General features: G+C 41.8%; 1 protein-coding gene across 1 annotated transcript in view; it reads left to right on the top strand.

Annotated features, from left to right (window-relative positions):
- Positions 1–15,489, top strand: part of UTRN (utrophin) — a 466,391-nt gene that overhangs the window by 137,542 nt on the left and 313,360 nt on the right. The window contains exons 16-22 of the mRNA XM_036248256.1: positions 206–385; positions 1,223–1,392; positions 3,955–4,078; positions 8,225–8,312; positions 12,094–12,323; positions 12,462–12,642; positions 14,499–14,644. Of these exons, the coding sequence (XP_036104149.1) occupies positions 206–385; positions 1,223–1,392; positions 3,955–4,078; positions 8,225–8,312; positions 12,094–12,323; positions 12,462–12,642; positions 14,499–14,644 (1,119 nt within the window). The remainder of the gene's footprint in view (positions 1–205; positions 386–1,222; positions 1,393–3,954; positions 4,079–8,224; positions 8,313–12,093; positions 12,324–12,461; positions 12,643–14,498; positions 14,645–15,489) is intronic.

The raw sequence follows: 15,489 nt of genomic DNA on the forward strand, positions 1-15,489 counted from the left end.
CGGCAGGAAGAGATTCACCAAACAATGCATATGCATATATGCATTGCCCTTGGATGCAGACAGTAGGGTGGAGAAAGGGGAGTAGGTGGGACGGGACCTGGGTGGAGGGGGGCAATGGGGAGAACAAATTACATCTGTAATACTCTCAACAATAAGGATAATAGCAATAAAAAGGGAGTCATCTAACAAATATCTGAAACACTAGATTTTGAAGGAAGACATGGAGATGAAACGTCAAGCGTTGGACCAGCTGAGTGAGATTGGCCAGGATGTGGGTCAATTACTTGATAACCCTAAGGCATCTAAGAAGATCAACAGTGATTCTGAAGAACTGACTCAGAGATGGGATTCTTTGGTTCAGAGACTAGAAGATTGCTCCAATCAGGTACCGTTTGCTCTGCATAGTGTATTGTGCCATTAAGTAGAAATTAAATATTCAGGTTAGTTTTAGTTTTTATGACATAAAAGAGTGGTAGCTAAATTAAAAAATTTGTTCTTTACACTCGGTTTACTACAAAGTGGAAAAATTGACATGAAAATCTTAATTTTTCTAAAATAAATTCTAATAGCTCTTCAAAATAAAAACACCACATGGATTAATATTCAGTAATTTAACGCTTGCTAACTGATAACAGACATGAATCCATTAAATGATCTTTAAGTCTTATTCATTTGAAAATATTTTAGCAAATTGATTAAAAATAAAACCTTGGTTTGTACATGAAAGGTCATAGCAGCATTATTCACAATAGACAAAAAGTGAAGTAACTCAAATGTCCAATAGATAAATGGATAAACAAAATGTGGTATATCCATACAATGACATATTTTGGGGCAATAAAAACAATGAAGTACTGGTACATGCTATGACATGGATGGACCTTGGAAACATTATGTAAGTAAAGGGAGCCAGTAACAAGATTCTAGGCACTATGGTTCTATCTGCAGGAATATCCAGGCAAATTCATCGAGACAGAAGTAGATTCGTGTTGCCAGGAGCCGGGGGGAGAGGAGGAAGGGAAGTGACTGTGAAGGGGTTCAGGGTTTCTTTCTGAAGTGATAAGATTATTCTGGAATTAGAAAGTGGACATGGTTGCATAACTGCGAGTACACCGATAACCACTGAATTGTACATTGTCAAAGAAATGATTTTTCTGGTATGTGTAATGTATGTCCATGAAACTGTACTAAAACATTAAAACTCGGGCTGATTTTATTTCAGGTGACGCAAGCTGTAGGAAAGCTGGGGATGTCCCAGATTCCTCAGAAGGACCTTTTGGAGACTGTTCACATTAGGGAACAAGTAACCACAAAAAGGTCTAAGCAAGAAATGCCTCCTCCACCTCCTCCAAAGAAGAGACAGGTCCCTGTGGATGTGGAAGCTAAGAAAAGGTGAGAACAGACCTGAAATGTTCCCAACCCAATACTGCACACCATGGATTTTGTACCCGGTACTTTGTTCCTACTAATCACCAGTCATATGCAAATTTAGACATAATTATTGGTATGAGCCATTCACTACCCCTGAGTCTTCTGAAAATTCTAATTCCCACCGGCTAAGCATCTACGTTGTCTCGGATGGTTTTATTTATCCTGTGTTCAACCTGAACTGTGTGCCCAAACCCTTTTTTCTCCCTTTCCTATCATTTTCCTTGGGAGGCTATGATTGCTTATGAGTCTTCATTTATTCTTTCTCTCACTATTATGATTCTGACAGTTTTGCTTTAGATAGATCTCCTTATTGTTGATGAATGTCCTTTCTGTTCTCACAAGTCAAAAAAATACTTAATTCAGGGAAGTCATTAGTCTCCTTTATTCTTCATTTTTTCACCCCTCATTCTTTCTTCCTGTTTTCTTTCTCCCTTTGTTCATTCCTTCTTCTAGATTTATTAGCAGATCCTTTGTTTTTGGCTTGAAGACTCATCTTTGGCACTCAGTATCTTTTCATCTTATTGATTCAAAATAAATAAGGGTCTTCATAGGAGGAATGATCACACCTGGCGCAGACCGAGCTTTTACCAATGCCAGCTGCTCTGTAAGCCAAGCTGTGTCCCAGGTGCGGAGTCCCAGGTGCTGTACCTCCTGCGCACTGGCAGCCGGTCCTGAAGACAGCCCTGGAGCAGCTGCAGTATTCTCTCCGTTCACAGTCGAGTCCCGGGGCTCGAGTAAATGGGCAATTAGTTTTGCCTGAATAAAAAGGATATGATTTCCCCAGTTTAGCTTTTGTCAGACAAAGCAGGATTCCAATTTCACCAGATGATTTTCCTTTTGATGACAGGGCTGTGAGTTCTCCCAATAGCCTCTCCGTGCAGGGGACTTTTGACACCCAGGCAGCAGATGAGGAAGATGCTTTTGCTGTTACTATTGTCATAGGCCTTCCATTCCTGAGGGTTTGCATTCTGCCAGGATACCTGCCAGGCATCTCTCCAGTGCTGACATTTGGAAGCAGAGAAGGTTGTAGAAAAACTAGGGTGCATCTATGGATTCTGATACCAAGTCCAGTGTTGGTGGGGGCTGGGGGTTCTCCCAACAAGCAATTCATGGGACAGCAGCCGGGTGCCCTGTAGTCAACTCAGTTCTGACACTGGCTACTGGGAGACAGCATCAGATCCCACAGGTTTCAGGTTCAGTCCTACAGGTTGTTACCTGTGCTCCTAACCGCCCACCTATGAATCAGAGGTTCCCAAGACCTCCTCTTTGGGTTTGATCAATTTGAGTGGCTCACCGAACTCAGAAACGTTTTATTTGCTACATCGCTGGTTGATTAGGAAAGGATTTAACCCAGGAACCGCTAGGGGGAAGGCCAGCATAGAATGGGAAAGAGCACACCTCTATCATTATTAACTTTGTGGCCTGGGTCACTTATTTAAAACCTCTGGGAGCTCCTTAATCATTCAAAGGGATAATAATAGCGTATACTTCACAGGGTTGTAGTGAGGGCGCCTGGAGTTAATACACATAAAACACTTGGAAAAGGGCCTGGTGTGCTGTGTGGTTGCAACCTGGGAAGGTTCCCTTCCTTCCTCCTCACTGTGGGTGTCACTCCCAAGTCTGTGTACACTTTTCCTTCTTTCCTGCTATCATGATCTTTGTCCTGGCTCCTGTGACCACCACGGCCTTTTCTCAGGGTTTGCCTCTTTATTCTGTCCTCTCCGTGAACACTAACAGGTAAACAGAATATGTCAGTCGTAGGCTTTAAACCTGGCTCTGGCTCTCAGTTGCTCTTTGTGTCAGCTCAGACTCTTGACCCTCTCGGGCCTCCCAGTAACTGGTCAGTGTCCCGTCCCACCTGGTACTCGCTGTTCTAGCCACACGTGACCACCTGCGGTTTGCAAAGTGCGTCCTCAATTTCTTTGCTGTCGCTTTGCAAGGACAACTCCTGGCTTACTGCTGTTCTGCTGGAAGCCAGCCCCCCACTGGAATGGGAGCCGTCCTGTGATTTCCTGGAATTAGCACCTAGCAAATTCTTTTTGTTCTTGCCCTTTACTTTCCACTGCCCTTGCTAGACGGAAGCTCCCTGAGGGCTGGATGGTCTCATTTGCCTCCATATCAGGAGCCCAGTCCAGTGCCTGGCATAGAGTAGGCTCAACTCAGACACGTGCTGAACTGCAGGAGGCGTTAACTTCAGGGCTGTCCCTACGTGTTCTTTTCTGTCATTATCTGACCAGATCTGTTTTCCGTGATCTGCAAGCGTTGATAAAAATACAGGCGATTTCTTTAAAAGTTTCAACATTTAAAAATGTCTTTTCTTTAATCATTTATTAATGTGACAATGTTACTCCTCTTTTCATACTTGGAATTGTGAACATACGATCTTGTTCTGTGTGGTTTCTGTATTTCTGGGTTGCCTTTTTTTGTTTTGTTTGTGTTTTGGGTGGGTGTTTGCTCTTTCTTGAGCCAAGGGAAACAGGAGAAGGAGATGAGTGACAAGGTAACATCTGAATCTTGAATCAGGTTTGATGCCCTGAGTGCTGAGCTGTTGGACTGGATTTTGAAATCAAAGACTTCCATTCAGGCCACAGAGATAAAAGAATACAAGAAGATGCAAGAGACTTCAGAAATGAAAAAGAAGCTGAAGGTAAAATATAAAATAAAAGTACACTAGTGAATAAAATATTTCATCGGGATAGATTTACTTTGACATGAAGATGTGATGAGATCCGAAAGCTCCCTGTAAAATAAATGTAGCTGTAATGCGGCTTTTAGAACATTGTAGTAAATTTTGAATTGATTCAAGTTGGCGGGTATCAGATCCCCAAGTGGAAGAGGACTTTTTCCCCTTCTTCTTTAACCACTGAGTTGTGTAGGAAGGAACACTTACTTCCTAAGATGATCTAAATATTATTTCTATTTTTAGCTTGATTAGATCTTAATCTGGCAGCTAATAATTTATGACTTTGTGTATGTGGAAAGTATCTTGCCTCCTGAACACAACAAGCTACAGTAGTACCTCCTTATCCATAGTTACCTGCAATCAACCGCAGTCTAAGAGTATGAGATGGAGAATTCTAGAAATAAATAATCCATAAGTTTTAAATTGTGTGCCGTTTTAAGCAGCTTGATGACATCTCACACTCACCTGGGACATGAATCCCACCTTTGTTCCTCATTGTACCTTCGCTCCCTCCTGTTAGTCACTTCGTAGCTGTCTTGGTTATCAGATCGACTGTTGAGGTATCACAGTGCTTATGTGCAAGTAATACTTACTTTACTTACTAATGGCCAAAGCACGCGTAGTGATGCTGGGAATTCAGCTGTGCCAGAGAAAAGGTGAGTCCAGTATAATGAGATATTGAGAGAGAAAGAGTTCACATTTATGTAACTTTCATTACAATATAGTGTTATAATTGATCTCTTTTATTAATAGTTTCTTGTTCATCTCTTTTTGTACGTTATTTATCATAGGTATGTATAAATGGAAAAACAAAACAAAACATAGCATATTTCGGATTTGGTCCTCTTCATGGTTTCGGGCATCCATTGGGGATCTTGGAACGTACCCCCCGAGGATAAGGGATTACTATATTTCACATTTCCTCAATGTGTTGTCTTCAGAGAAGAGACACCATTTTAAAGCATAAGTACTGCAGTATTCAGATGTAGGGAGCTTAGCTCTGCTACTTTGTACCATGTGTTACTGAAGTTGTGGCAAGAAGTTGTAGTGATTTGTGTGGCTGGTGTTCACGAAGTCTCTGTATACCCTTTCATGAACCACTTGGGCGTCTGGAGCAAGGTCTGTGTGGCCGTCTCCATCGGCAGTGGAGTTCGTCAGGAAGGAGTTTGGGGGATGTTTAAGCAATAAGGTGTGTGTAGGGATCGCAGGTGTAAGTTAGGAAGCGGCAGGTGACGGGCATTGAGGGGAGGCCTGAGCGCAGACGCCCACACACTGGAGGAGTCCCGGGCCAGTGGCCCGGCGCTGGAGCCGGTGGAGGGGCCCGCAGGCAGGGGCCCTGAGCAGGGGTGGAGGTGGGTGAGTGCCTCTTGAACTTTGGAGCAAAGGCTTCATTTTGTTTCCTGCTACGTGTGTGTGTAAAAGTCATAGAGAGTTAAGGGTGGAGAGGTGGTTTGTGGTCGAACCCTGGTGGACTTCGAATGTTTGGATGAGAAGCTGACACTGATTTCTGCCTTATCACTCCATTGTATCAGCTCTTATTTAGCGGTCGCCGTGGACCTTTGGTTTCTAAATCTAAAGGATGGATTTCTGTTCTCCTTGGCCCTGCTCTCTCTGCAGGATTTGCCACTGTTTACCCTTCCTTCCTTAAATTCCCACACCCTTGGCTTCTGTGACCTGCGCTTATTCTAAAGTATAAGGGCTCTCAGTTAATTTACGCGGTGGCTTCCCAGTGCCTTGGGGACAAGAGGTGAAGGTCGCAGCGGCCCAGCCTCGGAGGCCCTCTCAGGAGGCTGTCCTCCCTGCTGCTCAGTGCGGTCTCATCACCTCTTTCAGCCATCTGAGCTCCAGCCCCACCCCTGGTCCCTCTCACTCTCCTGCGTGCGCGCGGTCTTTCAGACAGGCCTTTACTCAGCCTTTGTGCTGTGTGGCTGAAGTGCCCTCCATTCCCGTGAGCCTCCCTGAGCCTCCCTGGGAAGAGGTCAGTGACGCATCTTGACTTCCATGTTGCCTTGACCACACCTCAGTGAAAGCTCTGACTGCACTGACGTCATTGTTTGTAGGCTGCTGCCGGTGCTTAGAGGTGAGGATCCTTTTCCATTGAACAGCGTTTTCAGCAGCCAGTAAAGTCCTTGGATTATGGAAGGAGGGAATGATGACCGTGGGCGAGGGGATATAGAAGGTTGTTAACCTAGGAGCACAGGGAGTCGGGAGAGCAGGAAATGAGGGCTGTGTTCTATCATTTCATACACTTCTTACAGTTCTGAAAGATCCATAGATGATATCAGTGATCATGTAACAATGCAAGTCTCAAAGGCATTAGGGAGGCAGAGAATTTGGAAGTTACAGTGCTCTTTATGGAACAAGTCCTACAAAATATTAAGTTAAATTCCACCCTATGATCTAGCAACAATTTACTTTCAGAAATGGTTACTGTATTTGAGGGGATAAAGATAACAATTTGTGTATGTTTATGTAAGGCACGGTTGGCAGTTCCTATATTTTTCCTTTAATATTTATATGTTTATTTTATTGTTTTAGATAATCAGTAATAGATGTTAAAGGGTTGGAAAAAATGTAAGATAGAGAAAATTTAATCATTGCTTTAATCTCTAATTTTTCTTGCAAATTGAGGAAGATGGGCTTAATTTTGTTTTAGTAAAAGAATGCCTTGATCGAACTGATATAATACCTGCATGGAAAATCCCTAGTCTAATCCACCTCCACCATAAAAAGATATCGAAAATCATTTTGTATGAAGCATGCCTGGCCAGTGTGGCTCAGTGATTCAGCTTCGACCCATGCACCAAGAGGTCACCAGTTCGATTCCCAGTCAGGACACACGCCCAGGTTGTGGGCCCAATCACCAGTGGGGGCATGCAAGAGACGGCCAATCAATGTTCTCTCATCAATGTTTCTCTCTCTCTCCCTATTCCTTCCTCTCTCTCTAAAATCAATAAAGATAACAACAACAACAAAAAAACCCAACATATATTTTTTAAAATAAAGCAGGTAATAATTTTTTTCCAGCGATGGAGACTTTTTGCATTGGTACTTAGCTTAACAAAAAGAAAGGGTATTTCTTAGACTGTCTTGTTATTTCTCGACCTTTGACTATAAAAATGGCTGTGTCACTTAGTCACATTCAAGTTTGTGTGGATCACAATAGGATAGCTCTATTTATCTGACAGTGCTTGCATGTAGTAAGTTTAGAAGTGGCATTCTTCTCCAGATTGTCCAGTTGAAGTAATATGGATTTCCTACAGGTTTTGATTGTGCTATTATAGACACAATTTGAGCAGTTAATTAATAGAAAAACATCAACTGGGAATTAAGGAGTGGGAGAAATTTCAAATACTGACTGTGTCCTCATGTGTGGTATATGTGTGTGTGTCCCTATGATTTTGTTTAACCCTTTTTTAGAGGTTGTGGAGTTTGTCTTTTCCAGTCCCTGAGATGTAGGAACATTGAGAATATCAAACCATAGAGACATAAATATTAAAATTAAACCATTTTTAAAACACAAAGAACAGAACACATTAGTTTGGATCCTAAAGTATATTGTAATTATTTATAAATTCTGTATGATTTAGGCTTGTGATTGCAGTTTACAAAACACTCTAGACTTAATATGACACCAACAAAAAGTACTGCGACTCAGATTGTTTTTGTCTCTTTTTCTCGTTAATTAATTTTGTTCCGTGATCTCTGTCATAGCCATGCTCAGCTCTCCAGACACAAGCCCTTATTTCTCTGGTGCCAATTATGTGGAGGCTACATATGGAAATAGACAGAGGTCCTGGACCTAAAACGTGACTTTTACTTATTTCCTCTTGATAGAAACTCATAATTATAGTGTAAATTTTTTTTTTTTTAAAGAAACCAAAGTTTTGTGTTGTTTGTTTGAATGTACCTTTTAAAATTGTATCATCGCTGGTGTTCTGGAGGATAGCCTGGAATTGTCTACTTTTGTGTTGTAGTATCCTCTTAGGTACACTTTGTAACACCTGAAGAGAGTGTGGGAGGGACATTAAACATTAAAACTTAAAATGGCATCAGCATTACATTGAGAAGAAAGTTTGCAGTATTCTTATATTGAGACTTTATTTCCAGGGATTAGAAAAGGAACAGAGGGAAAGAAGACCTAGACTGGACGAATTAAACCAAACTGGACAAATCCTTTTGGAGCAAATGGGAAAAGGTGAGACCCTTGATTGTGTGTGTGGTGTGTGTGTGTGTTTTAATGTGTTTTTAGATGGCGGGATTGAATGATATTTATAGTTTGACAAATCAAATATATATGTTTTGATGCTCTAACCCTTCTTGCTAGAAAAGTGGTTTTCAGAAACCTTGGTGTCAGCAGAAAGTTTTTTCAAATGAAATCTTATGCTGAGGCTGATTATATCAAACTGATAAAAGCAAAGTTCTGCTTTTAGACAGGCTCAGGGAACCTAAAACTCTGATACCTCAGCAAAACAGTTAAATACCACTGGCGTAGATTTTTAAATCTCCTCCTTTGGGGTTGTATATTGGGACTTTTTGGGGGAGGGTGGAATTGTAAAAAAAAAATATTACTTTGGCAACATTGGAGAGATAAAGTTACATTAAGGTATGAATTTTGTGACCTAATGTATACTTATTTAATTTCGTAAGAAACTTTTTTTTTTTTTAGCTTTGGTAGGGCTGGAAATGCATTCATTACAGAACCCTAATTCTGTTTATTTAGAAAAATCTGTTATTAATATTTTTTTAGGATGAGGTGTGAAGCTGAGAAATGGGGGCATGGATCTGAATAGGGTGTATATGTTCTGGGTTTAATTTTCTCGTTTTTTGAAGGGTGTTTGTGTTTTGTTAGTGAGAGAATAAAAATGATTTTTAAAAAGCTCCCCTCTGTCATCTCCTGTTACCCATTATTCTGATTTAACAGTATTGCATATTACTTCTCTCCATGTGGCTGTGCTCATAATTCTGCTGCTGCTATAAAACCAGAATGTTGCCCAGAAATGAAAGCACAAGTGGGTGATTCTCTCTGTTACCCTTTCTCCTCCCCTAGAAATTTGAAATGAGTCCTAAAACACCGATAATTAATAAGAGGATGCTTTTTATAGGATGTAATCGGGCCACAGTCTGTTCAGTAAGGAGGCAGGTAAATGATTCAATTAGAAAAGCATATTCAAATACTGATGTTACTGGTTTCCTCAGACTAGTCTGTCAGAAATCCCACCATGAAGTCTGATAGGACCTCGCTGGCTAATGCATTTGAATGAAGTTTTGTGATATCTCCTATACCATGACGATGTTTTAAAACTGAAATACTGTTTCATTTGACTGCTGCCATGCCTGATTGTATTGGTTTTACTTATCATGTTCCTAGAGACTGTCAAAACGTCACAGAGTAGTTGGGTATTTGGCTTTACGAATGGATTCTCACTGTGACTTGCAAAGTGTGTAAGCCTTATGGACCCATGCTTTGTAAACATTTCCCTTGATTGCAACAATGCAATCACTGAAAAGTATAAAGTCAAATGAGAGTAACTGGCAAGAATATGTTACATTTTATCCCTTTCAGCCAGTTAGTAAATGATGAGCTATTGATTTGGCTTTGATTAATCATCTCAGAGTTGGGTGTTCTATAGAGATAGAAAAATTGTAACTCTGTGTCTCTGGAAACAAATCAATTATTTTTAAAAACAATGAACAGCCCTGGCCAGTTTGGCTCAGCGGTTAGAGCATCGGCCTGAGGTCCAGAGAGACCCGGGTTCAGTTCCCGCTAAGGGCACGTACCTCAGTTGCGGTTTGTCCCCGGCCCTGGATGGGTCGTGTGGGTGGCGACCACTCGATGTGTCCCTTTCGCATTGATGTCTCTCTCTCTCTCTCTCTCTCTCTCTCCCCCCCTCCCTCCCTCCTACTCTATCTGAACAAAATATGGAAAAGTGTTCTCGGGTGAGGATAAAAAAACAACAGCAACAAAAAGTACAATTTTCCTTTTACATGATGCAAATGGTGCTTTCATTATTACTTGTATTGGTTCTACCTGTATTATCTCAGGCTTGGAGGAGGGAGATTTAAATTTTGAGAATTAGTTTGAAGGGGCAAAATAAATAGATCATGAGATACTGGCAGTGAATTAAAAAAAGGAATTGCAGCCCTGGCCGGTTTGGCTCAGCGGTTAGAGCGTCCGCCTGCGGTCCGGAGAGACCCGGGTTCGGTTCCTGCTAAGGGCGCGTACCTCGGTTGCAGTTTGTCCCCGGCCCTGGTTGGTCGTGTGGGTGGCAGCCACTCGATGTGTCCCTTTCACATCGATGTTTCCCTCTCTCTCTCTTCCTCTCTCTCCCTCCCACTCTGTCTGTAAAAAAAATGGAAAAATGTCCTCGGATGAGGATTAAAAAAAAAAAAAGAAGGAATTGCAGAAGTTGCTTCAGCTTCCCTAGTACCTAATGTGAGTACCTCTTGCCTGTTTTCTAGATGAGCAGAGATACTTTTTCATCTAAAAACTTTGTATTTACCAGCTTGATCTTCTTTCTTGTTGAGCATAAATTGCTGAAATGAAAATGAAATGGTCGACGTTACTCTTTTGCCCAATTAGACTAGAAATGACCTGGCAGAAGCACAGCCTGGGTTCCTCTCTCTCAGTTAGTTCGTCAGGAAAATGTTTATTTGTTTTGTTTATGACGTCCATTAACAGGGATAATTGAACCTGGACTGTGTTGTGAATGCTTTGCCTAGATCTAACTAATACTCCGTTACCTGCATGACGGACAGTGAACCTCAGCAACTGCCATGGGTGATATATTCAAATTATCCTGTTTGCATCATTTGTGGATCAAAAGTGAACTTTTGTTGTACTTATTTTCTTTTTCTTAGTGCTCTCATTACCCTGGATTTTGATGGTACATACTTATAAATATAATTATTTTTATTTTCCTCCTACTCAATAAAGATGTTAAACACATCTTCTCAACATGCATGCTGTCCTGAAGACACACAGACACCTTGGCAGATTAGTCATACTTTTTCATAGGACTTTTATGTGATTGGGTAGTGTTTATGTAAAGGGACAGACTATGGCAAAACTTATTACTGTATAAAACTTGATTATTTTTATGAACATTTTATAACTCTCAAAAATGTGAGACAAACAAAATTACACATGAGATAAATAAGTCCTAGGGATATAATGTACCTAAATAAATAAAACTGTTGGGATATTCCCACTTAAAAAATAACTATAAGATGTCAGTAATGAACATGATGGCATTTTTTCCCCCCTGATGTGTTTCTAAAGTAGATAATCTCACTGCTGCATTGATATTTTGATATTTGCTGGTTTGTGTGCAGGGTGCCCAGCAGGCTGGCTGGGGTTCGTGGGTCTGGCTGCTGGCTGACTGTTCCTCTACACTCAGGTTGCCCCAGCACTGGGAATTTTTGTCATTCATTATGCAATTCATATGACACTGTGGCTTGGCCGCCAAAGACTTGAGCTGCCTCCTGGTTTTTTTAGCCAGCTGTTGTTTTTTTTGATAACAGAGAATCTACCTTGTGATGTCAGCACCCCAGACAAGTCCAGACAGCTCATTTTATTTCCCTGGCTTAGACTAGAAGTGAGCAGAATGCTAGGATTCCAGGGAGGCGAACACATCTTCTATGGAAAGGCAGTGGCTGAAGTTCCAAGCGCTGCTGCTGTTCGTCTGCGATGGTCACCCTCCTTCAGCACTGTGTCAGGCTCCTCCTCTCCCTGAGGTCCAGGCACTGAACAGCTACTTTAGGCATCATCATCATCATCATTATATCATTATAACTCATGTTTTATATTATTTATTTTATGTTATTATTCACCACCATAATTTTTCTGTTATGTTCAAAGGGACTTACAAAATGATCATTCTCGTGGCCCCACTTCATTTACAGGTGATGAATATGTTAGAATACGTTCCAGACAAGTTTCCTGGTAATATGTCTGCTTCCGTTTCATGTCTGTGTAGAAGGTCTCCCGACCGAAGACGTGAAACACGCCCTGGAGAAGGCATCGTCCGAGTGGAAGAACGTGTCTCAGCACTTGGCAGATCTGGCCAGGAAGATTCAGCTCCAGGAAGATATAAGCACTTACTCTAGGCAACTGGACGAGCTCGAGCGGACCGTCAGGACCAAGGAGGAGTGGTTGGAGCGCGCGCCCGCGTCCGAACCGCCCGCGCAGGCCTTGCGGAGTGTGGAGGTAAAGGGTCCGCGGCGCACGTGGAAGAACTCTGTGCCCAGCCCTGTATTTAGGAGATGCTGCTTGTCGCGTGAACGTCAGGTTGATGCCGTGAGGACTTGTCTTTGGAGTCATGTGACCGTATTTTCCCTTCCGCAGCGGGAGCTGGCGGATCTCCGGGGCCTCCACCCCGCGATCGAGGCGGCGCGGGCCGGCTGCGCGGCCCTGACGTCCAGGCCTTCGGCTCCAGGCTTTGTCCAGCAGGGATTCGATCGCTTTCTGGGCCGCTTCCAAGCTGTGCAACAGGACTTCGAGGACTGTCGGCAACAGCTAGAGAATGGTAAATGGACCGTGTCCTCTGTCGCCTGTTTGCCTTTCTGTGAAATCACCCCCAATAGCGAGGCTTTAGCACAGTGGCTTGCTCTGCGGCACACGCCCTGTTTCCCTCTGTTCCTGCTGCTGTTCCAGGTCTGGAAGCGTGTGCAGACTGCCTCCTACGTTCACACTTGTTTGTGAAAACGCAGACAGCCTTCACGTGCACTCGAATGGTGTTAACAGGACATAATGATTTTAGGACTTTTTTTAAAGGGAGCTGTTCCTCCCTTTCCTTGACGGAGGCCAGTCAGTGTCATCACTAAGGGCCGAAAAGAAGGATGAGCTACTTCAGTTTGCTCAAGATGGCTCAAGGTTTTACAAGACCATCTCCTCTTTCAAAAGAAATCATGTTCCTGTTTGGAAGTCTGAAACACTTTAAAGAATGTTTACGTTTGTAGTAAAGCTGGTTTTGGAAAGCGAACTGTTGAAAGTGTGGAGAGCTCATCCCTCCTATGTTAGATGTTTCCTCCTTCGCTGTTGTTTAAGTCAGGAATTGTGTTATATTAGGTAATGGTGTAGGTAACGCATGTTAAAAAGCTGCACATTTAACCCCACCCTTACCTGCAGTGGTTGTAAACTGTGTATTGGGGAACAAATGTGTCCCGTGTCTGTCTCCTGGACACCACACCTCGTTCACTGAGTTCAGTTAACCCAGGATGTGGCGAGTGTGAAAGTATCTGCTTTTAAATTTACTGTTGCAGAATATGCTTTCGTTTTGGAAAAGGATCAATAGGCAATTGAAATGTTTACTTTCTCAACATAAAAAGATTCAATTTATTTATTTATTTTTAAAATTGTGGTAAATACATGTAACATCATTGTTACCACTTGAACCATTTTCAAGTGTAGAGTTCAGTAGTGTTACATAGATTCACACTGTTGGTTGGTTAACCTCCGGAGCTCTTTCATCTTGTGAAAATAAAACTATACCCATCAATCAAAAGTTCTCCATCCCCCTCCCTCTAGTCCCTGGCAGCCACCATTCGACTTCCTGTTTCAGTGAATCTGACTGTGTAATGGGATTGTGTAGTGTTTGTTTTCTTGTGACTGGCTTATTTCACTTAGTGTAGATGCTCTAAGTTCATCTATGCTGTAGCAGGTACCAGAATTCCCTTCCTTTTTAGGGCCGAGTAATATTCCATGGTGTGTAGACACTACCTTTTGTTTACCCAGTCACTCGTCCGTGGGCATTTGGGTTGTTGCCAGCATTAGCCTATTGTGAATAATGCTGCTAGTTGGCTTCATCACTTTGTGCTTCAAATAAGCTTACATCCTTTCCACACATGTGTTGTTTGTCTGTGGTTTTTTTCATTGGTGGGTGAAGTGGACTCATTCCAGGTGGCTTTTGCAGTCATTTTTCTCAGAGTCCCGTGGCAGCCTGCGGTGGCATCCCTGTGTCCACCACCCTGTGCACGGCAGTTCGTCTGCACGCTCAGCCGAGAGGAAGACTGGCTGAAGGGGTCTTTGTTTTCTTTTGTTCTTTGTGTAGCTGGTGGGGAGAAAGGGATCGTATGAGACAATGGGAACATTGTAGCACCATCTTCAGAGAGACGTGTCATCATGACAAAATGAAGACAAGGGATAGTGGGTTAGTTAATATTTCAGACATCAGCATCCATGGGAATGATGTCGCTGTCTGACTCTCAGAGATGCCAATGGAGTGATCTCAGTACCAAACAGAGACCCTTTTTAATTTTAATGACAGAGTTTAACTTCTTATTTGTTAGAATTCACTTATTATACCCCAAAGATTGATCATATATATAATAATATTAGGTTTCTAACATTGTTTTCTCAAACTAAATATTTGTAAATATACAGCAATGACGAGCCAACCTGGACATACATATTTGGAAATGTTGAAAACGCTGAGAGATGTGCTAAGTGATTCAGAAAATAAGGCCCAGATGTCTTGGGATGTCTTAAATGATCTCGCAAAAGTGGAGAAAGCCCTGCAAGAAAAAAAGGTAATATAGCTTTTAGGTCTTAGAAATCTAGAGTCATTTCTACTATATCACATATTTTGAAATATTTTTTCAACTAATTAAAAAAAATATTTGTCACTTTTGTCATAATTGGTCAAAAACTTCTTACAACTTGAGGATTAGTTACTATAGTGTAGCATTTTAGCTAAAAGATAGTTATATTAAATATTTTAATAGAATGAAACCCTATTTTTCTCCTATTGTAATTAACTTCAAATTTTCAACCTGTTTATAATCTACCAGAAAATCCTTTTAATAAAATAAACAATATCGATTGAATTGATGTTGTTCTTTTTTTTTTTTCAAAAAAATTCTTTTTGCCTGTATTGATTTTTAGAGAGAGAGAGAGAGAGAGAGAGAGAAAGAGAGAGAGAGAAACATCAGTGGGAGAGAACATCGGTTGGCCGCCTCCAGCATGCCCCCCACTGGGGATCAGGCCCACAACCTGAGCATGTGCACTGACTGAGAATTGAACTGGCGACCTCTTGGTGCATGGGTTAACGCTCAACCACTGAGCCACACTGGCCAGGCGTGTTGTTCTTTTTCTGTGTTGAATAAAAATGTGTCCCTGGTCATTCAGGATATATGGCTCTGAACCATTTCATCAGATAAGACAGATCACCCAGTGAGCCCTGCACCCTGGGCCCTCACTGGTGTGTTGTTTCAATGGTTTTTAGTGTACAGAACGTATGACGTCTGGCTCACATATAATTGTTTTGATTGTGGTTATTTTTTTTAAATGAGTTTTTTTTTTTTTTTTTAATCAAATGCTTTCTAAAAGGTGACTTTTAACTGTTTATAGTTTATATTACTACATCTATACAGGC

The sequence above is a fragment of the Molossus molossus genome, unplaced genomic scaffold (genome assembly GCF_014108415.1).
Source record: "Molossus molossus isolate mMolMol1 unplaced genomic scaffold, mMolMol1.p scaffold_m16_p_8, whole genome shotgun sequence".
Lineage (NCBI taxonomy): Eukaryota > Metazoa > Chordata > Mammalia > Chiroptera > Molossidae > Molossus > Molossus molossus.